The sequence below is a fragment of the Poromitra crassiceps genome, assembly GCF_964638095.1.
Source record: "Poromitra crassiceps genome assembly, chromosome: 3".
Taxonomy (NCBI): Eukaryota; Metazoa; Chordata; class Actinopteri; order Beryciformes; family Melamphaidae; genus Poromitra; species Poromitra crassiceps.
In genome coordinates, this window is record NC_139625.1 from 72,186,661 (window position 1) to 72,208,390 (window position 21,730).

Genomic DNA, 21,730 nt, shown 5'->3' on the forward strand with positions numbered 1-21,730 from the left:
GCCTTAATTACATCAAACCAATTACAGATCGAGCCAAGAAGACTTCATACACTGAGGAGAAGAAAACTCCACCAGCACTTCTAAACGCACAAGTCAAGACCCAAGTAGGTAACAGGTTCATCTCAGGTCAAGACCCAAAGTAGGTAACACATGTTCATCTCAGGTGGGTCTGCACAAGGAATGTCTCAAGCAGGAGAAATCAGAAAGGTCCGGAATAGTTCACCCAAAAATGTAAATTCTATCATCTACCCCTCGTGCCAAATGACACACAGGTGAAATGTGTTAGTCCAGATATAACACACAGGGAGGTTGCCAGCACATCGTAGCAGCCTTCTCCAAAACTGAAGTCAATGGGGACCATAGAGTTCAAAAAACAGATTTGCATTAAATGATGGTGTAAATAAATATAGGCCTTGTTGGACCTCTGAAGAACGGGTCCCCACTGACTTCAGTTGTTTTGGAGAAGGCATGTGTTGTACTGGCAACCCACAGGGAGTGTTCAGGACTTCACCAAACAATTGATTTTCAAATATAAATTTGGCACAAAAGGGGCATCAAATTTGCATTATATTACATTTTGTCTTTAACAAGTTAATTCTACTATCAATCTTGTGAATGGGATGGGGACATATTTGTCTAAAGATCAGCAAGAGCCTTTTGTCTTTTTAATACCAACTTTGGTCAAAATATAAGACGTGACAGTCACTGACAGACATTGTTATGTGGTTCATGTGAAATTCAAGGACTTTTAAGCACCTTGTTTAAAAAGGGGCTATTTTCAAGGTATTCCTTCCAGGACTTGATTAGCCCCCCTCAAAATCCAAATCCATTTCAAGCACCTTGGCAGAACTCTGGGATGGGAACTCCATGCCAGAGCTTTTGAAGTTTCAAGCACGTATCTTGGCAATGACACTGATGGTAATTTATTTTGGTTACTAGCACATGTATTTATTGGATGTTTTCATAGTAAATTTAGATTAAGTGTCTCAGAACACTTGTGTGCATGCTGCCTTCTTAAGTGCTTAACTGGTGGCCTTGAGACATCTTTATACTTTTCTTCCTATCTTTGGTTGTGGTGCTTCAGGTTCCTCTCCTTCAGTGAAGTCACAGTGCCATCTTGTGGTGAACCGGCCACATCTCACTCATGGATAGTGACAGGACAGTTTTCCTCCATTTCTTTTAAATATTTTGTTTATTAATTAGCTTCAACAACTGAGATGAGGGGGGGGGGGGGTCTGGGAAGAAGAAAGAATTTATAAAAATCCCATAACTCAGTTTAGTGTACCCTTATGTGTGGATTTAAGACATTTTTGGATGGGGTCTTTTTTCAGGTTTTTGCCACTGTCCGGACACAATCCTACTCACGTTCCAACAATAAAATCTAACCTGATGCTGTTTTCACCCACCTACAAGAGCAATCTGGGAGAAATTTAGAGATCATACTGTCAGCCTATAGAGCTTAACAGTGACCACCCACTTTTTCTCAGCTCCCGTTCCATCAGAAAATTCCATTCTTTTTCTCCATAGATGTTTCGGAAAATCCTTAAGAGTTTTAAGCCTCAAACCAAGCCAACCACCCACCTACTGAATCATGAGTGACCATAAAACATTTCACTTGCAGCAAAAACAACCCCCCCCACCCCGGTTTTATTTTTGCTCCTAGTGAAATGCTTTATGGTCACTCACGATTCAGTAGGTGGGTGGTTGGCTTGGTTTAAAACTAAGGTTAAAGGCTTAAAACTCTTTTTCGAAACATCTATGGAGAAAATGAATAGGGAATTCTCTGATGGAACATAAAGTCAATGGATGGAACGGGAGCTGAGAAAAAGTGGGCGGTCACTGTTGAGCTCTATAGAACAGGTTATACTGTATCACGGATCTTGAAGAGCTCACATTGTAAGCAAGACTTTGGCAAAGACACAGAGGAAGGACTTAAAAACATCTTTATTTAAAAAATATTTTTCGGTAAAATAAATCTGAATAAACACCATGGGATTGAACTTGTTCGGCTAAATTGCTGCTTTGCAGTAACATGAGTGTTTATGATGTAATAAACCAATCTTTACACAACAAAACATTAACAGTTGGATTCTTTTATTACAGCTATTGGCAGTGCCTTGAAACTTGAACTTTGAAACCGATGTCAATGATTGTCAAGACATGAAAAACCATTTATTTTAAATTAGAGGGGTTTGCCCTTTCTTTTGCACCGGAACAGTTCTATCCAACGTGTTAGTCTTCAGAGGACCAAACATTCTTTTTTCTTCTATACTTAATACTCCTCACCCTCCTCATCTTCTTCACATGAGTCGATGCCCACCTCTTCATAATCCTTCTCCAGGGCGGCCATGTCTTCTCTGGCCTCGGAGAACTCTCCCTCCTCCATTCCCTCCCCGACGTACCAGTGGACGAAGGCCCTCTTGGCGTACATCAGGTCGAACTTGTGGTCCAGACGAGCCCAGGCCTCAGCGATGGCTGTGGTGTTGCTCAGCATGCACACCGCCCTCTGAACCTTGGCCAGGTCTCCTCCAGGAACCACGGTGGGAGGCTGGTAGTTGATGCCCACCTTGAAGCCTGTGGGACACCAGTCCACAAACTGGATGCTCCTCTTGGTCTTGATGTTACCAATGGCCACATTGACGTCTTTGGGCACGACGTCTCCGCGGTACAGGAGGCAGCAGGCCATGTACTTGCCGTGACGAGGGTCGCATTTCACCATCTGATTGGCTGGCTCGAAGCAGGAATTGGTGATCTCGGCCACGGAGAGCTGCTCATGATAGGCCTTCTCTGCTGAGATAACTGGGGCGTAGGTGGCCAGGGGGAAGTGGATACGTGGGTAGGGCACCAGGTTGGTCTGGAACTCTGTCAGGTCCACGTTCAAGGCACCGTCGAAGCGCAGAGAGGCGGTGATGGAGGACACGATCTGGCTGATGAGGCGATTGAGGTTGGTGTACGATGGACGCTCGATGTCCAGGTTCCTGCGGCAGATGTCGTAGATTGCCTCATTGTCCACCATGAAGGCACAGTCAGAGTGCTCCAGGGTGGTGTGCGTGGTCAGGATGGAGTTGTATGGCTCTACCACCGCTGTGGACACCTGAGGGGCCGGATAGATGGCAAACTCCAGCTTGGACTTCTTGCCGAAGTCAACAGAGAGACGCTCCATCAGCAGAGAGGTGAAGCCAGAGCCGGTTCCTCCGCCAAAGGAGTGGAAGACCAGGAAACCTTGAAGCCCGGTGCACTGGTCAGCCTGAAGGAGGAAGACAGAACTGTGAGGCACGGGCACTCATGGATTATTAATCTCTTATTACTTGAACACAATGGAAAATTTGAATCTTAGCTCGAGGCTCTTCCAAAGCACTGTTTTGCCATTGCCTCTCCATTTGAAACAAAACAAGATGTTCTGTCAGACACAAAAGAAAACCAACTACTCTCACCAGTTTGCGGATCCTGTCGAGTACAGAGTCGATGACCTCCTTGCCAATGGTGTAGTGACCTCGGGCGTAGTTGTTGGCTGCATCTTCCTTCCCTGAGATCAGCTGCTCAGGGTGGAAGAGCTGGCGGTAAGTTCCTGACCGGACCTCATCTGAGTGAGAGAGTGAGTGTGAGAGAGAGAGAAATTACAAAATATCCTTTTTTTTAAATCTCAAGTTTTTTCGAATTCCCCCAACATGTTTTCTCCCCAACTGTACTTGGCCAATTAATCCCTGCTAGGGTGTCCTGGACGTTGCTCCACCCACTCTGCCGATCTGGGGAGAGTTGTAGACTAGCACATGCTTCCTCAGATACATGTGCAGTCGCTTCTTTTCACTTGATAGTGAGGTGTTTGACCAGCAGGACGTAGCGCGTGGGAGGATCACGCTGTTCCCCCCCAGTCCCCCTCCGCCCTGATCAGGCACCCCTACCGACCAGAGGAGGCACTATTGCAGTGAGCAGGACACACACCCTTAATCCGGCTTCCCACCCACAGACATGGCCAATTGTGCCTGTATGGACGCCCGACCAAGCCGGAGGTACAACAGGTGCTCGAACACGCGACCCTCATGTTGGTAGGCAGGGACTCAATCTACCACTGCACTACCTGGACGCCCTAAATGACAAACTTTCCTGTGTATGTACGTCGCTCTGCTAAATCTTCCCAGAGCAACAAGACCTGAAATAAATTCCTCTGAAACTCACCGATAACAGTGGGCTCCAGGTCGACGAAGATGGCCCGAGGAACGTACTTCCCGGACCCGGTGTCGCTGAAGAAGGTGGTGAAGGAGTCGTCGTAGCCTCCAGAGGGCTTCTGGGCCATGTGGCCATCAGGCTGGATGCCGTGCTCCAGACAGTACAGCTCCCAGCAGGTGTTGCCCATCTGGACACCGGCCTGGCCAACGTGGACTGAGATACACTCACGCTGCAGAGGAACAGAGACAGTGAGATTTACAATGACTGATAGCGCATGGTTAAAATAATTTGTAGATTTCTTTTACAGGATTGTAGATAACTGATGTCCTTATTTGGCAAAATGGCTTTTACATACTGGCTCAGGCCTTGGCAGCAATAGTTTGCCATCTTTCTGACCATTTAAGCCAATGATGTGATCATCTGTTAACATTTAATCAGCGGCCAACGGGCAGAATTACAGAAAAGATCATCACAGACGCATCTCCCCCTGGATATGATCTGTTCCAAGTAGGGATGTTCATCAATTATCGAAAATCGATAATTGATCGTTAAGGAATTGAATCAATCATGTGGAATTTTTATCGATTATTGTTATTATTATCATCTTTATTTATTTTTTTGTGGACTAGGTTTGGGAGGAATTCCTCCTCGCCCCACTCCATTGCACAGCCGACTAAGGTGAGGTGGAGCTTCATATAGTCTCTAGTTTTCTGGCTGGGCACGGGCCTTTGTGCCAACAAAACTGTTTTAAACATGGGGAATTCACAAATTTATCTAATGCACCATTTTTGCTGTGCCTGTGCTTAACTTGTGCATACCTTTCTTTATTGTATGTGAGTACTATGAGAGCAAAGCAAACCAGAGTCCAATTCCTTGTATGTGTGCATACTTGGCCAATAAAGCTGATTCTGATCCAGTTGGTTTCAGAAGGAGAGCCGTGTGCAAAACTGTTTAATATCCTCGAGGTTGGGATCTATCATATGGCAATGAAAGTATGCCATCATATGCTGCAGTCACCAGTCTAAACAGGCAAGCAGTGATAACACAGTCTTGTCAGACTGTCTAAAGCACTAAAGTGCTTCCACGCCCTGCTGAAGTATTTCTAAAGGAGGAGGGGCGGTGCGACGGGAGGAGGGGTGGTGCGACGGGAGGAGGGGCGGTGCGACGGGAGGAGGGGCGGTGCGACGGGAGGAGGGGCGGTGCGACGGGAGGAGGGGCGGTGCGACGGGAGGAGGGGTGGTGCGACGGGTGCACGGTGAGGACACCAACAAGTTGGCGCTCATTTATTGCTGATCATTTCTATAAAGTGATGTCTGGCCAGAAGGCTTGGCTCTGAGCTCGTCCATCCTGTTCCCCCAGTCAAGTCAGGTCAAACATTATTTCTACAGCAGGAGCACATATCATACACAGGCAGGCACCTGTGCTTTACATAAAAAGACAGATAGCATGAGGAAAGAGAGTGAATGTAAATATTAGGAGTGGGAGAGAGGGAGTGCACACAACGAACGCAGAGAAATCCACTGCCACCTTCTCTTAGGAGAGGACTGCTGGCAGCAAAGTACATCTCATTGCAAAATACTTTTGAGGTTATTGGCCGACTAAGACCTGTTCCAACAGAACAGGCGCACTTTGGAGGACGAAATCAATAGTATTCGTTAAATACTGACTAATGAATTCCAGGCTGTTTTCCAAGTCTTATTCAAAATGGCTGTGTAGGATTTTGGCACCCAACCTTTCACATTCATCTGTGCTGATGCCCAGAAGCTTTGTCCCTCTCAGTGTGTATTTACATTAGTCAAGTGGTTGATTGCCAAGGAAGGTCATCATGAGAATACACAGAGACATGTCGACTGTCGCTGACAAAATATAACAACGCCCTTTTTGGTCCACACTCATCTTCCTACCTGCTGCAGGATAGGGGTGAAGAAGATAGGGCTGGGCTGTGCGATTAACAACATTTTTATATACATAAAAAAAAAAATGCTCCCTGCAATTATGAAAACAAGATCATTGAGATAAAACAATTATTTTTTATAAATTGTTTATTTTAGTTAGCCTATTTTTTCCATTTATTTCTTTGTTTTCCAGTTCAATATATTTAAAGTAAAAATAAATCCAGTATTAAAAAGAAAAAAGAAAAAAGGAAGATCAAGAAATGCACGACATTGCCAAAGTCAATGATAAATCACGTTAAATAATCATGATCTCAATATCAGGGATGCAAACTCTCCAGAATGAAAAAGGTGACAGATACCAAGCCAGACACAAAACCACTCAAAATCATTAAATTAAGTGCCCTATTTGGGGATCAAAAAGGTGACCGTCACCTAAAGGTGACTAGTTTGCATCCCTGCAATATCAGTCAACTAGTTGTGATTATGATTTTTACCATAATTAAAGGTGAAGACAAAGTTTTTGGTGGTGAAGTTTAATTCTGTAAATTTGCATAATAATAGTACCATGCATTCATAATTTAAGGTATAATAGTCTGACAGCCTATAAGAACAGACTATGTTCTTCGAATGGAGAGGGCGGGTTCAAGTCCCATGTTGCCAAGCATCCGCTCTGCTGAAGTATCTTTGAGCAAAAGACTGAAGTCCTGCCCTCTGCAGCTAACCCTGGTCTCTGACCTCACGCTAATATTCAACTTCTTAATTATTAAGAGGTTTAATATTAGACTAATGTATTATTATTATTATTATTATTATTATTATGATTAGATTAAGACTTACTATATGTGTTGCTGTGAAATTTAAATAGACCTTTAATCACACTTTGAATCAATCCATAGGTAAACCTAAAGCATCTTGACAGCGAAGCTCCTCGTGTCATTTTTGGCCTCCAAATTCACAACCACCACATTCAAAACAGGGCACAGCAAAACACTATTCATTGGATAACGCATCTGGGGGGGAAAAGTCATACGCCAACAGAGTGGGAAGTCTTTGTTCTACCAATGCAAATTTACTTATCTCAAGATTAAGAATGATCTTTAACTGAGTGATGTAATATTCTAGATATGAGCTATTCTAGATATTGTCACTTATTCAACCCAGAGAAATGTGAAAAATCTGTAAACAAGTACAGTTTTCCCCCCACTTAGCTTTAGAAAACAACTTCACCGAAAAACAACACTGATTTATCCCACTGTGACATCATCAGTGATGTCATAAATCCCACTGATGAAATCCCACTGTGACATCATCAGTGACAGTCAGTGATGTCATAAATCTGACATCAGTGATGCTGGTCTCATTGGCCACACAGCAGCCGAGCTGCGGGCAAGGCCGCACAGCGGCCGAGCTGCGAATGCGAGCTGCAGGGCCAGCTCAGCGAGGACGGGCGAGGCCGCATAGCGGGCGAGGCTAGGAATCGAGCGCATATAATAATATTATACATATCCCATGATGTCATAAGTCCCACTGATTATGTCATCAGTGATGTCATAAGAGCAAAATCTGGCTCCAGACCTCCGTCTTCAGCCATGGACAGCTGTATGTTGCCAGCTCCAGGACAGGTGATCCAGCATCCCCGAAGTATGCCATCAAGGAGCAGCCAGGGCGAGGCCGTGCAGCGGACGAGCTGCAGAGCCAGCTCGGCGAGGTGCTGGGCGAGCCTAGGAATCGAGCGCGCAAGATGCCTAGTATCCGAAACTGTAAACAGTTTTGCGGGCATTCATTTAGTTTGACAGTTATTGACAGTTTATTTGAGTTAAAGTTGATGGCAGCGATGTCATACATGCACAAATTATATCAATGGCATCAACTTTAACTCAAATAAACTCTCAATAACTATCAAACTAAATGAATGACAGCAAAATGGTTTATTTTTTGGATATGTGTGTGAAATCATGTGCAAAATAAAATCAGCATTGTTTTTTGGTGAATTTCTCCTTTAACAGTTTAACCTTCAATACTAGATGAACTGACATGTTTAGTTGACTGCAGTGGGGCTTTTATCTTGTTTATGATTTTGATCTTGTGACTTCTCTGTTTGATAAGACTGTAATTTGGTTGCAGGGGGAGGGGCCACAGGCTGCCACATGAGTGCCAAGTATGGCCATGGCAGCCAGGTCAGCAGACAGCAGCTATTTCAAGTGGAGCCTCGATGATTTGACCCCCACCTCCCCGAACCCACATGGACCTGTTCCAGCAGCTATTCTGAATCTATCCCACTAACCTGTTATGACTCCCAGACTATAGCTTCTATCATGGAAATACTATGTTAAACATGCAGCATGACGCAGCCTGGGAGAGCTGTAAAAATAAGCCTGCCTGACCAGGATAAAACTTCCCTTTAAAAGTTTATTTTACTACACCCACCCACCCAATCCATCCACTGAAAAACATGAAACCTGCTACAAAATGATTACTTGGATCATCATGTCTCACAATGGTTTATCATTGAAGTAATTGGTGATTTAAACAAGTTTTGTAACAAAATAGCATAATATTGGGTACCTCGATGCATTAAAATATTGAACAATGCGCATCAGGTAACTTGTTTTTACAAAACGTACAGCTTTTTAATTGACAGTTCATTTATTCAGCAGCACTGCCAGTTACTGTACTAGTTTGTGTTTTTATATAGCATCAATATGTCATCTGTGACATACTGTTTGCTCGTTGAGAGTGGTGACTTGTTTGCTTGCTGGTGATGCAACAGGCCAATTGAGTTAATGTTTAGCAGAGCCTGTGACATTTACACCTCCAGACGAGGGGTAAAGCTCATGTCTTACCTCTATGTGTAATGAAGGATTCTGTTGCTGTTTATGACAAATCTGAAATGTTGAACTGTTTTAATGAGCATTTTATTTCTTCTAGTTTTTTGTTTGATTCAATAGCCTCTTCTACCCCTTCACAACCCGGTGCAGGCGAACCGGAGTATAACGGTCCTACGTTTAGTTTTTCTCCCTTCTCAGTGCATGAAGTGCATAGAGCTCAGGAAAATCTGCTGGTCCTAATCTGCTTGATCCTAGTTTTTTTTAGATTGGCAGCTGATTTCATAGCTGAACCCTTAACCTATCTTTTTAATCTTACTTTAGATTGTGATAAAATTACATGTATCTGGAAATCGGCTTTTGTACTCCCACTTTTAAAAAGGGGGAGATCAGACAAATTTGAACAATTACAGACCTATACCTAATTTGTCTGCCTTGGCCAAAGTTCTCGAGGCTCTCGTTAGTGAGCAACTTAAAGAGTTTTTATATTCAAATTATATTTTATCTTTATCCCAATCAGGCTTTAGGGAGCATCATAGCACTAAGAGAAGCCTTACTATTGTCACTTTCATGCCTGTGCTTGACTATGGTGATGTTCTGTATATGTATCAGAATCAGAAAGACTTTATGAATGCGTCCTCTCAGTGTCTGCGTACGATTGATGCCATTTATCATAGTTCCTTGAGATTTGTAACAAATTGTAGGGTGCTGACTCATCACTGCACCCCCGCCCCGTATGCTCGGGTCGGCTGGCCCGCACTGGCCACCCATAGACTTGTGCATTGGCATATCTTGATCTACAAGGCAATTCTCGGTCTCCTCCCCTCTTATTTATGTACCGGTATTTATATTTTCCAGAAAAGTGTTGGGAATTATTCTTTACGTTCACAAAATCTGCTCCTGTTTTCTGTTCCCAATGTTCGTACAGAAATGGGAAAGAGAGCTTTTAGGTATTCTGCTCCATCTGCTTGGAACATGCTACAGAATGAGCTGAAACTTAGTTTGTATCGCTGGATGTTTTTAAATGCCTCATGAAGGGACTAGAGGTTGACTCAATGGTCTGCTGATGTTTTGATTCGCCCTAATAGTCTTATCTCTTATCGATGTTCTGGCTTGCCCTGCTAGGTTGCTTTCTGGCTCTTATACTGCTTGTCTAGTGTAATTTGTGTTATATGTTTTTTTTTTTTATTGTTTTATATACAACTTTTGTATTCCTTTGTGCTGCTGCCTGTCTTGGCCAGGTCTCTCTTGAAAAAGAGGTTTTTAATCTCAATGTGACTTTCCTGGTTAAATAAAGGTTAAATAAATAAATAAACAGCTGAGAAATAATCTGCTTCCTGTATCTTGTCAGCGTTGTCAGGATCTAATGACATGCTTATGTCCAATGTCATGTTTGTTTGCCTCTGTGCAGCTCAGACTAGAATAGATATGATGGAGACATTTGAGGAACTAACATTGACCAAACTCCTCTCACTTCAGTTTTCACTGTCTAGTTGTTTGGTATATAACAAAATAGGCGTTAGGCGACTCATACAACACAAGAAAATAGTGTTTCCCCATGATTAATATTGGCAGAGTGGAAAAGCCCCCAGAACAGCATGGCCCTTATTTATACTCGGCCATTTTGATCTCACATCACAATTGTGGTGTGAAGAGTACAGCCCATTTCTGTCTATTGTGCACCAAGTTGAACATCAGGCATCTATAAAACAAGCAGATATTTTCCATCACATAATATTCCTCCTCACTGGAAAATGCATTTTAAACAAATCGATCTAAATAATCCAGAGAGACGTTAATACTTAAGGTAATCTATTTCGCCCACAATAGCTAGCTAGCCTGTAGCTATTGTGGACCAAATGTCAAATATATGGGGTGGGGGTGTCATGTCATCCACCACTGATGTGTAGCACCCACCTGGGTGATGCATGGCACCCACTACCAGTTAGCACCTGAACGCTCACCACACATCATCACAGTGGAGAGTTGAGGACTGAATGTGCCAATTAAGTAACCAGGGGTGATTACTAGGTGGCCATGATTTGAAGGAAGGCCTGTGTGGGAATTTAGCCAGGACACCGGGGCGGGGTTACTCTTGCAAATAGTGCCAATGGGATCTTTAATGACCACAGAGAGTCAGGAGTTCGGTTTAACAAACTACCATAGGTGACATCATTTATCACCAGTCCCGCCCCTCTGATCATATCAAACTGTGTTTCTCCGCCTAACTTATCTCCCATTGGCTGGTTTTAAGTTTGAATGGTCTCTCCCCTGCTGAGCACCGCCCCAACATCCTGTTGCAACATCACATCAAGGAAGCAAGATGCTCTCAAAATGCTGTTTCACGCGTCTGACTTTCAGGCGGGTTGGGCAGAGTGACCCACATCACTATTCAACAGCAGGGGAAACTCATGCGCACACACACACCCTGCCAACAAACCCCCACCCCCCACCCCCACCCGTCATCTTGTTTCCTGTTGTATCCCCTGTGGGGCAGCAGGAAAGCGCCAACAGCTCTCTCTCTCTCTCTCTCATTTGGAACGAACAGACTTTTTTGCAATTTGCACCTCAGCAAAATATTCTCTCGCCCTGCTCTCTTCTGCTAAAAACACACACTCAATTTGTACCAGCGTTTTGGTTTACAAAAAGACTCTTTCAGCCTCAGTCATTAGCTGCCTGGTAGACTTCAGCTACACACATTCTCATGTGCTTCACTCAGAAATGTTGATCCTGCAAGCCTCGCCTCAGATTTTACATCCGGATTGCATTCAGAAACCTGCTCGTCAGTTACAGCCTCTATTCTCGTGTTGTTTTTATTCTCCATGTCCAGGGTTGCACGCGAATTTGATTATGTAAGAATGAGAGCTGTGCCAAGTATTGTAGCTAGCCTTGAAAACGCATGTAGCTATTCCCTCTAAACACAACTACCCACATTCTAGCTTAGGTCTAATGGTGTCACAGATTTGGATATGGATATTTGATGGCAGACAGGGCTCCAGCACAGCTCAGGGCTGTTTGCGCAGTGGCGAATAGTTGAAACAGAAAAGCAAAATAGACAGCAAGGCCCAAGAGGCCACATCAGCATTCCCCACCAGCAAACTCTCCTCTGAGGTCCACTCCACTCCCCACATGGAAACAGTTAACCTTTACTGGAGCTAGAGCCACATGCCAGGTACCAGATTTCCACTAACTGACTTTTTTTTTAACAACGTTAACACACAAATGCTCCCATTGGTGAGTTGTATAGGCTACGTGGTAGCAATGCAATAGTAGTTGGTGTGAAGCTAAGGGTAACACCCATGCTAAAAAAAACAATTCTGGCAATCCTGTAACGTCAGGCTATTCCTGAAAGCTACTAGCTAGGCCTAATTATACAAATACCGCAGCAAAACTTTGATATTACGATATTATGCCAAAGCCTAAAAGTCGTTAGGCTACTTAAAGTGCACTATAAACTCATAAGGCTACAATTGAAACACTGTAAACCCTTATAGGAATATTATATTGATAGGATGTTAAAACAAAAGTACATAAAAGGTCACTAAACACACTACTTAGCATACCACACACTTTTAATTTGAGTCCCAAGGGAAAAGTATTTTGGGGACTAAAAGTACCAGACAGTACGTTAAACAACTGTAAAGTTAATACAAATAGGCTACACAATAACGCTACACATAACAAAAGTCATAGCAGCTTATGTAATGACAGTGAATTTCGCGAGGGAAATTAAAGAGGAAGTAAATGCGACACAGACGTCTGTAAATTTCCATTTCGACGTTTTACAATCTGGCTAATCTGTAATACTCGATGTTGACCGACAATAATAGCGAAGACTCACCATTTTGCTTTACTGAGCGTCCTTAGGCAGAAGTAAAAAGTGTTTAGATTTGACAGCAACTCTCACAGTAACCTATTATGAGATCTCTGTGAGTCAAGTCACAGCGGTTAGTCAGAGCCTGGATTTTGTACTGCGTTGTGAGGGGGAGGAGCCAAAAACCACCAGGGCGCAGTTTTCTACTTCTTCTTCTTTGAATTTGATTGGCGGTTGGTAGGCGCAGTTTTCTTCTTCCTCTTCTTCTTCTTCTTCTGCTTCTTCTTCTTCTTCGTCTGATGTTTAATGGCGGGTTTCTTCTTCTTCTTCTTCTTCTTCTTCTTCTTCTTCTTCTTCTTCTTCTTCTTCTTCTTCTTCTTCTTCTTCTTCTTCTTCTTCTTCTTCTTCTTCTTCTTCTTCTTCTTCTTCTTCTTCTTCTTCTTCTTCTTCTTCTTCTTCTTCTTCTTCTTCTTCTTCTTCTTCTTCTTCTTCTTCTTTTTTGAGTTTTATGGCGGTTGGCAAATATATATGTGCATTACCGCCACCAACTGGTCCAGGGTCAGCAACAACGTTTTTTTTCCAAGATGGCTAAAATGTATGCTTGTAACTGTTTCTTCTTCTTCTTCTTCTTCTTCTTGCACATGCTTTCATGTGGTAATGATTGTTTTTATGAAGTTCCCCAATAATAAAAAAAAAAAGGATGCATTTTTGGATGACGATTAAACATTTACACAGGTCATGATGATGATTCCACAATTTCAACATTATTTTTGTTGTATTTTATTTGTTTATTTTATTTTATTTTTAAGGTGATCACTTTTATTAACTTTTGATATTTCTCTGGGTGTTCTAACCCGCTTGATGCAGCTGGAAAAACTTAACTATAGCCTACTGTTTGGCTTGACTTTTAGCCTGAAGTATATTCAGCAAGTCATTCAGCAAAAACCTCTAGCCATCTATAATTATCCTATAATCAATTTTAGAAGGATAACATAAGGCCTAGGCCTATATAAAAAATGTGATTGCCTATCACCACAAAGAATTTGATCAATATCAATACCACCGGAGATTAAAATAGGAGACAAAAAAGTCACTATATTTGTTAATGACTGAAACAGACACACCATACATAAGTCCCTATAGGATCATTATAGAAATATTAGGCTATATATATTATAGTTATTTTATATAATATATATAATATATTTTATATTATATATATTATAGTTATTTTTCAATGTGGTTCATGTAAAAGGTACGTCACTCTATTTCTTTATTTTCTGCATGTCTTAACTTTAATGTTTTCATATTATGAGTAAAAACACAAAAGCTAAATCCTTTCACTGTAGTAATTCATTGATTTCTTTGTGGCAGATTATGTGAAATTGTAGTCTAAGTTACAGCCACTAGATGCCGCCCTTTTCTTGTCGATTTAGTTTCCAAAGTTTCCCTGGCTGGATAATTTTGTTCAAGCTATGTAAACAGCTTTATCCTCTCCTCCTTACATGGATCCCCTCCAGAATAAACAATTGTATTCCATAGTCAAGTTCATTTCCAGAACCTCTATATATCCAAATATCCAAATTAAAAATGTATAGTATCTTACCAGAACCTGGTCACTCAATATATTTATTGTAAGACACATGTGTTGGACCACATGGATCTGTGCTACAAAATTGAATCCCAAGGCATCTGACCTACATGTGGTTTGTATTTGAACGCTCAAATCAGAATTTGTCAGCGTTGCCATGACAATAAGTAAATCAAACGTCACTCACCTGAGACAACATTATCATTTTTGCGCCATGGCATCTTGACTGAGCAGCATTGGATGAAGGATAACACAACACAACAATGGAAATAAGTCAAATAGACAGCCTTAGGTTGCACTTTATTGCCATAGGGGAAAATTCAGTATTTGGAGAAATTCAGTCAAAATTGAAGATACTGCAACCCGAAATGTGCTATTGAGCATAAGGCCTCCACATGGCTCACAATTCAATTGACTTAACCATCACTGTTGTCCTGTTGTTCTGATCAGCCTTTCATTTATTTTCCATATAAGGACCCTGATTTAGCCACAGACCCCCAATTTGATGAGATTTTGTCTCTCAGACCCAAATCTGAGATTTTTTTTTGTCAGATTCAGATATGATTTTGTCCAGAATTCCATGACTGATCTATTATTGTAGCTGAGAGATGAATCTATGCAGTGAATCTATGATCAAAATACTCATTTGTCTACATTCTCTAGCAGTGTTAACTTCTTGTAAATGAAATAATGGTGAAGTTTAACAATTCATCAGTTTGCTGCGTCCCCTTTGGAACATGCCTAGTTGTCCCTGGACCCCACGTTGAGAACCACTGTGGGGGAAACCATGAACGCTGTAACTCTTGTCCTTAGAATTCACTTTTCCCATTTTAACTCCTACTTGTGCTGTGTGGTTGTGAACTTTACCGCTCAATAGTTCTGTGCAGGGACCTTCTGATCCCTGAGAACCCCTCGCTGCGCTGTGCTTCCACCCGCCCTGTGAGCTCCATGGCTGGCCACAGACACCCAGGACAGCCACCCCAACCTCCAGGCTGCCACTACCCAGGCTAAGAGCCTCTCTCCTGGCCATAGGGCCCTCAGCTCTAAATGTAAACATCCTCATAATCCTCAAACGTGGCCTGCAGTCCTCCGGCACCTATAGCAGCTTCATCCCCCAAACCGCTCATTCACTCTTCAAATGCCCCCTAAGCATCTGATGGAGAGGAGAGATAGTTTGCGATAGACAGATGATGGATCTTTTTAAGTATTGTATTTTCTCCTCCTCCCCTCGGAGGGCCACAGATTACTTTTCCCTTACATTTTCCTTGGTGGAGTTAAGACTGTAAATTATTTATTTGAACCTTTTTCTTTCTTTCATTGGCGTTCACCTTTAAAAGTGTGACAGGGGCTTGTGCCAGTTTGACAGCTCTCTCCTGCAGGACAGACTGTGTGAAGGATATTTCTCTGTAAGGCCATAACCAAGCTTATATCAGGACCCATCATTTAGTCCACATTAGGGCCACAGACCCCAATTTGACGAGATTTTCTTTCTCACCCAAATGTGAGAATATATTGTTGTTAGATATGATTTTTAACCCCATTGTAGGTAGAGAGATAACAGTGAATCTATGATCAAACTAGCCATTCATCTACATTCTCTATAGTGTTAACTCTAGTGTTAATTCATCAATTAAGCAATATAACTTGAGAGGGAGTGCTGTTGCACTGTAATATGTCACGGCTGTGATTGGGTGGTAGAAGATGATCACAGCCGTCACCATATTACATTACAACAGCACGACCTCGAGTGTGATATTCCGATTTCCGGAAAAAAATTGGTGGACCACTAACCAACCAACCGACCAACCAACAGAGTGGCTTAGCCTATAGAGCTGCTGGCCATGCTGGCCACAACTAAGAAGTAATGCCTTACTTTACTTAAGTACTCCCTGGAGAAAGTAACTAATTACACTACATGTTACATTACTTTTTGTGTTACTCTGCAACATGGCCTGAGATGTGAAGTAATGTCCATACCTCCACCCCTCAAAAGTTGTAGACTGCGCTGCCATTTTCCCCCATCTGCCTCAAACGCCTATGAAAGTTGGTGCTACAATGGATCGGCCGGTAGGATGACTGCCTCTGATTGGCCTGAACCAACAAATCGTCACTCCTCATGCCTAAACCTAACCAATCATCACTCTCTCCTGTCCCTCCAGTATTGCGCAATAGTGCATGAAAAAGCACCGCACGCTTGATGTTTTCGATCCTGCTGAAAATTGAAGAATGCATGTAATGCAGGTAATGGCATAGTCATAGTGTTTGATTTAGTAACTGTAATGTGATTACTAGATTTAAGAACCATAATGCCTTACACTCCTCGTTACTGACAAGTGTAATGTGATTTCAGTCATGTGTTACTTTGTAATACCTCACCCCTACTGGTCCTCAGTAATGCAGGTCACACAGCTATCTGGCTGTTCTTGCCTTGTGCATACAGACGGAGAAATGAGATGTGTCCAGTCCTCAACGCCCTCTGCTCAAATAGAGACACCCCCTCTCCATCACACAGACACGCACACATGCGCGCACACACACACACGTGTACACACACACACACACACACACACACACACACACACACACACACACACACACACACACACACACACACACACCACACACACCGCACCTCACCCCCATTGGAATAAACTATTTTAGTCAAACCCAGAAACCAATGTTTGATCTGATCCTGGAGTCTGCAAAGCCTCTGGAATCAGACAGACAGACACACACAAGCACACGCACGCACACACACACACACACACACACACACACACACAGACACACACACAATAGTCTCTATGTCTCATGTCTCACACACACACACACACGGACGGACGGACGGACAGACAGACGGACGCAGACACACACGCCCGCACACGCACACACACACAAACATCCACTCATAGAGCCAGAATTGAATTGGACATATCTTGATATGTGCAGAAGCGCAAATGAGCTGTCCTAACAAAACAAGACAAGAAGATCAGTAATAATCTCACTTGGTCTTATTCTGGGGGGCCTTCAGGGGGCCCTGGACCTGAACCCAATGGGCATGGACGAAGCTGATAAAGATTTTTCAATATTTCAGATTTGAGATATTGTTGGTTAAGATTTTTTCTGTCTGAACACAATAAAACTGTTTGCCGGACCCAGAATGGGCTGGCCAACAAACATGCATGCCTGTTGAGACCCCGAGGCTGGCTTAAAAGTCGCTCATCCCGTTCGCGACTCTTCTCGTCCCTGGCACCTCAATGGTGGAACGAGCTTCCACCTTCGGTCAGGACGGCCGAATCACTGCCGATCTTTCGGAAAAGACTAAAGACACACCTTTTCAGGCTCCATCTGGGCCCTTCTTGAACTAACTTCTTTCTCTCTTAAAAAAAAAAAAAACTACTAACCTAAACTAAACTTGTACCACTGTTCCTTCAGAAGTTGTAGTTGTCATAGACTGTGTTGCATAGTTGATTGCTCTATTGCTGACAAAAAAGTGATATTGTAAGTCGCTTTGGATAAAAGCGTCTGCCAAATGACGTAATGCTTAACTAGGCTTGCCTATAGTCTACCGGTGCTGCTCAACACTCACGCATGCGTGTTTCAACAATGGAGAGTCAGTCGGTCAGTCGCTCAGTAAGGCCCTCAGACATTTCTTGGCCAGGCCGTTCTGGGTACACCATCAGATTAATTTCACAGCCCTCTGTCAAAATAATCTCTTATAATCTGAGATCACGTTCAAGTCTCCTAAGTGGGCGTGGCCAGTCTCCTAAGTGGGCGAGGTGAGACGATACAGGAAGTGACTCAAAGATGGTGTGTCTCGCTCTGATATCCCACAACTCTGCGTTCACACTGCCACAACAGCCAGCCTCACACTTTATCCTATGACCTCTGACCCGGAAACTTCCAACCCATCAAGCTCAACAGCAGCTGGCTTGAAACAAATACTGTGGTTTTTCAACCCAGTCTCTCTCTCTCTCTCTCTCTCTCTCAATCTCTCTCTCTCTCTCTCTCTCTTGCCAACTGATATGCAACAGATGAAGGCTGTGTGTTGAGCCAAAACATCTACTAGTCTGTGAATGATGACTAAAGAGACAAGTCGGTCATTTTTCGAGAGCACTGGGTAGTTTCCAAGCTTTTGTGAGTTTTCAAGTCTTTTAAACCTGATTCTGTCTGTTTAGTCGAGCATCTCCAGCCTCAATTTGTCGGGGGATTTACACATAAACAGGAGCAAAGGGTTACATGTACAAGTATTACTATCATCTCATCACAAAAATAGATAACTTTAGTCAATTTTAATCTGAACACCAGAGAAATCGAATAATGAATACCTTTGAGAAACGGGTGATTGTTGGATTACTCATAATGAGGATTTTAAAGGAGATGGGTATTGATGGTTAGATCAGAGATTAGAGGCTACAATACAAATGTCATGTTGCACAGCTTGAGATATGACTGGAAATGACTGGAGGTGATGATAAGGAATGAAACCTGGAGAACAGTTGACAAAGCTCTAACATTAAAACCCAATGCCTTTCAGCTGCAATCGCCTTCATCAGACTTCCCAAGGGCAGGCATTGCTATCAAAACACCTCAGTTTTTAATATTCAAGTTTAGCTAATAGTACCTCTATTATTATTATTATTATTATTATTATTATTATTATTATTACTACTACTATTATTATTGTCATTATTATTAAATACCTCTGGTTTCTATTCGTTTCATTACCTTGGAAGAATTGCAGGTTGTGACCATCGGTTGTGACCAGTGGTCAACCCCCCCGGCTTCCCTCTGACGTGGAAGTGAATTGAAAAGCTGTAGTTCCTCGAATGGCCACTAGGCGTCGGGGGCAGTAGGCATTCCCCCTATGTTAAAATACCTGACTTTGTAACAGGATTAAATATCTTTCCAGGTAGGGGCAAAACACGGTTTTGGTCTATATACTAATTTCACCTTTTCAACTGTAGGGGGGGTAATTTTTTATATAACTTGCCCGTTTGGAGTAAAATAGATGATAGAAAAGGGGGTGATTGACAGATCGCCTGTCCAGTGATCGCGCAGCTTGCCGATCACAGACCAATAGCAGGCGGAGCTGCGGCTCTGGGAAACCCCCATCTCACGTGAGGTGTGGAAGGACTCAACCCATTCCCTCCCCCTCTGCTGAAGATGGCGGCGGCCAATGTTTCAAGTCCAAACGGGAGACCAAGATCAATGGGATAGCTCTGTCCATATTATTTAGGTCAGTGGTTGTGACAGATGTATTTATTCTTTGTGAAGTGATGATACATCCATTCAGATTGAAGCATTTGTTCCCATCCTCTTTCAAGTTCATTATGTCTCTGAAATATAGAAGATACCGTTTGTGGGTGTCTGGGTAGTGCAGCAGTAGATTCCCTGCCTACCTACCAACATGAGGGTCGCAGGTTCGAGAACCCGTGTTTCCTCCGGCTTGGTCAGGCATCCATACAGGCACAATTGAATTGCCAGGGAAGCCAGATTAAGGGTATGTGTCCTGGTTGCTGCACTAGTGCCTCCTCTGGTTTGTCAGGGTGCCTGTTCGGGGGGAGGGGAACTGGGGGGAATAGCATGATCCTCCCATGCGCTACATCCTGCCGGTGAAATTCCTTGCTGTCAGGTGAAAAGAAGCGGCTGGGGGGGGATCTGGGGATTTTTTTTTTATAAAATAATAATAATAAGATCTAGTTTCTCTTTTAAAGCAGTGGTTCTCGACCTTTTCGGCTTGTGACCCCATAAGATGATCAATGCGTACTTGTGACCTGCAGTCAAACTGCATAACAGTTCAGGAGTGATGTTCTCTTTTCACATTGTTTCATTACATCATCAGAGGAGGCCAAAAAAAGAGAAAATAAAAGAGAAAAAAAGGAAAATCTGGAAAAATAAACATGAGAATAAATGTCACCCTCCCATCCCATAAATAATCCCAACTACCAGCATCCCAACAAAAATATATCGCGTTTGCCACCCATCGTTTTCCAAGGACAGGTTTGTCTTTTTCTCTCTCAAATATCTCATTTTAGAAGGAAACTCTCCAATTGAAATGAATTAAGTGAGTTCATACTCTGCCAACATTAAAGACTATCGCACTGGATTACCTGAGCTGGACTAATCAGCTGTTACTGACTACCAACAAACTCCTTCACCAACATCTCGTTTTGAAGCAGGTGAGTGATGTGAAGGTATAGGCGAGCGGCGAGCCTCCCCAGCCTGTAAATCGGCCCATGGTCGTCTTGGTGGTGGGGGGTCTTGATGGTGGGGGACTTGGTGGTGGGGGACTTGGTGGTGGGGGTCTTGATGGTGGGGGTCTCTGGGCTGGCTGTGATAAGAGTTAAGCTGTATTGAAATCAGCTGGAGGCAGAGATGTTGGGCTCTCCAGATAAGATGTGATGGCTCCTATACCAGCCAGCTGAACTATAGCTCTCTCGCTCTCTCGCTCTCTCGCTCTCTCTCCATCCTAAGAGAAATCACTTGCAGTGTGTGTGTATGGTGCTCACTCAGTCACCTTCCTTTGTAGCAGGGTTTGGAGTCAATTCATGAACTCATCAATTCTAATTCAACTGAGGAATTTGATTAGATTTAAAACTTGAAAGAACCTGCAGGAAACAGAATTTCAAGAAGTTGAATTTAATTCAGTGAAATTCTAAGTTTATGTAGTGTGTAGCTGTAGCCTAATCTTAACACATACGTTATGATAGCCAATGTAGCCTATTCAATTTGTTATTCTGTCTTTTATTTCATAATGTTTGATTTATGTTTAGTGAGTCGAGACAAACTCGAGAAGTGGAATTTAATGCAATTCAATTCAATTCAATTCAATTCAATTCAATTCACATTCTGTTTCCTTCATTCACATTCCAACTCAATTGAATTGGAATTTACCATGCATCCTCAGTCCATATTAACTTGTAGTTTTGTTTTGAGATTTCTATAATGCATATTATTAGTGATACTGTAGTTCTCTCTCTCTCCCTCCCTCTCTCCTCAGCCTGTCACTGTCAATCATCATCATCATTAGAATAAGTTGGATGTTACTCCGATACTAACATTGATTCATTTCTATCTGGCCGGTGCATTGACCAGCCTGCTGTATCGACCTCGTACCATCGTACCTCCTCGGGAGCATCATGGTTTCTTATTTGACCTTTCTCAGCCTATTGAATCGATGCTTTCTCCCACACAGGAGCTAGGGAAAACATGTCACAGTGTTGCAGACAAGACAGCCGGCTGGATTAATTCATAACGATTTCATTTTTCGACATCACATTGCCTTTGAGCTTAGCGTATAATAATTCACCATCTTATTGTTTTGTTTTTTTGTTGTTGTTGTTCTTTTCTTTTTTTCTTTTTTCTTTTTTTTGGGGGGGGGGGGGGGGGGGGGGGTTGTTTTTCAGTTCAAACCCCCACAGAGCCTTGGTTTTTT

The 21,730-nt window shown here is 42.8% G+C and overlaps 1 protein-coding gene across 1 annotated transcript; it reads right to left on the reverse strand.

Annotated features, from left to right (window-relative positions):
• Positions 1 to 1,925: 1,925 nt before the first annotated feature.
• On the reverse strand, positions 1,926 to 12,890 carry LOC310772721 (tubulin alpha chain-like). Its single transcript, XM_083632604.1, has 4 exons — positions 12,729 to 12,890; positions 4,177 to 4,396; positions 3,435 to 3,583; positions 1,926 to 3,247 (listed from the first exon to the last, which is right to left on the reverse strand). Exons 1-4 carry the CDS (start codon positions 12,729 to 12,731, stop codon positions 2,273 to 2,275), a joined length of 1,347 nt encoding a protein of 448 aa, XP_083488730.1. The 5' UTR covers positions 12,732 to 12,890; the 3' UTR covers positions 1,926 to 2,272.
• Positions 12,891 to 21,730: the final 8,840 nt, after the last annotated feature.

Excerpts from the sequence above, each read along its gene's own strand:
- LOC310772721 (XM_083632604.1), bottom strand. Across the intron at positions 3,584-4,176 it reads CCTGGAGCCCACTGTTATCG|ATGAGGTCCGGTCAGGAACT; the intron begins GTGAGTTTCAGA and ends TCTCTCACTCAG. Across the intron at positions 3,248-3,434 it reads TCGACAGGATCCGCAAACTG|GCTGACCAGTGCACCGGGCT; the intron begins GTGAGAGTAGTT and ends TTCCTCCTTCAG.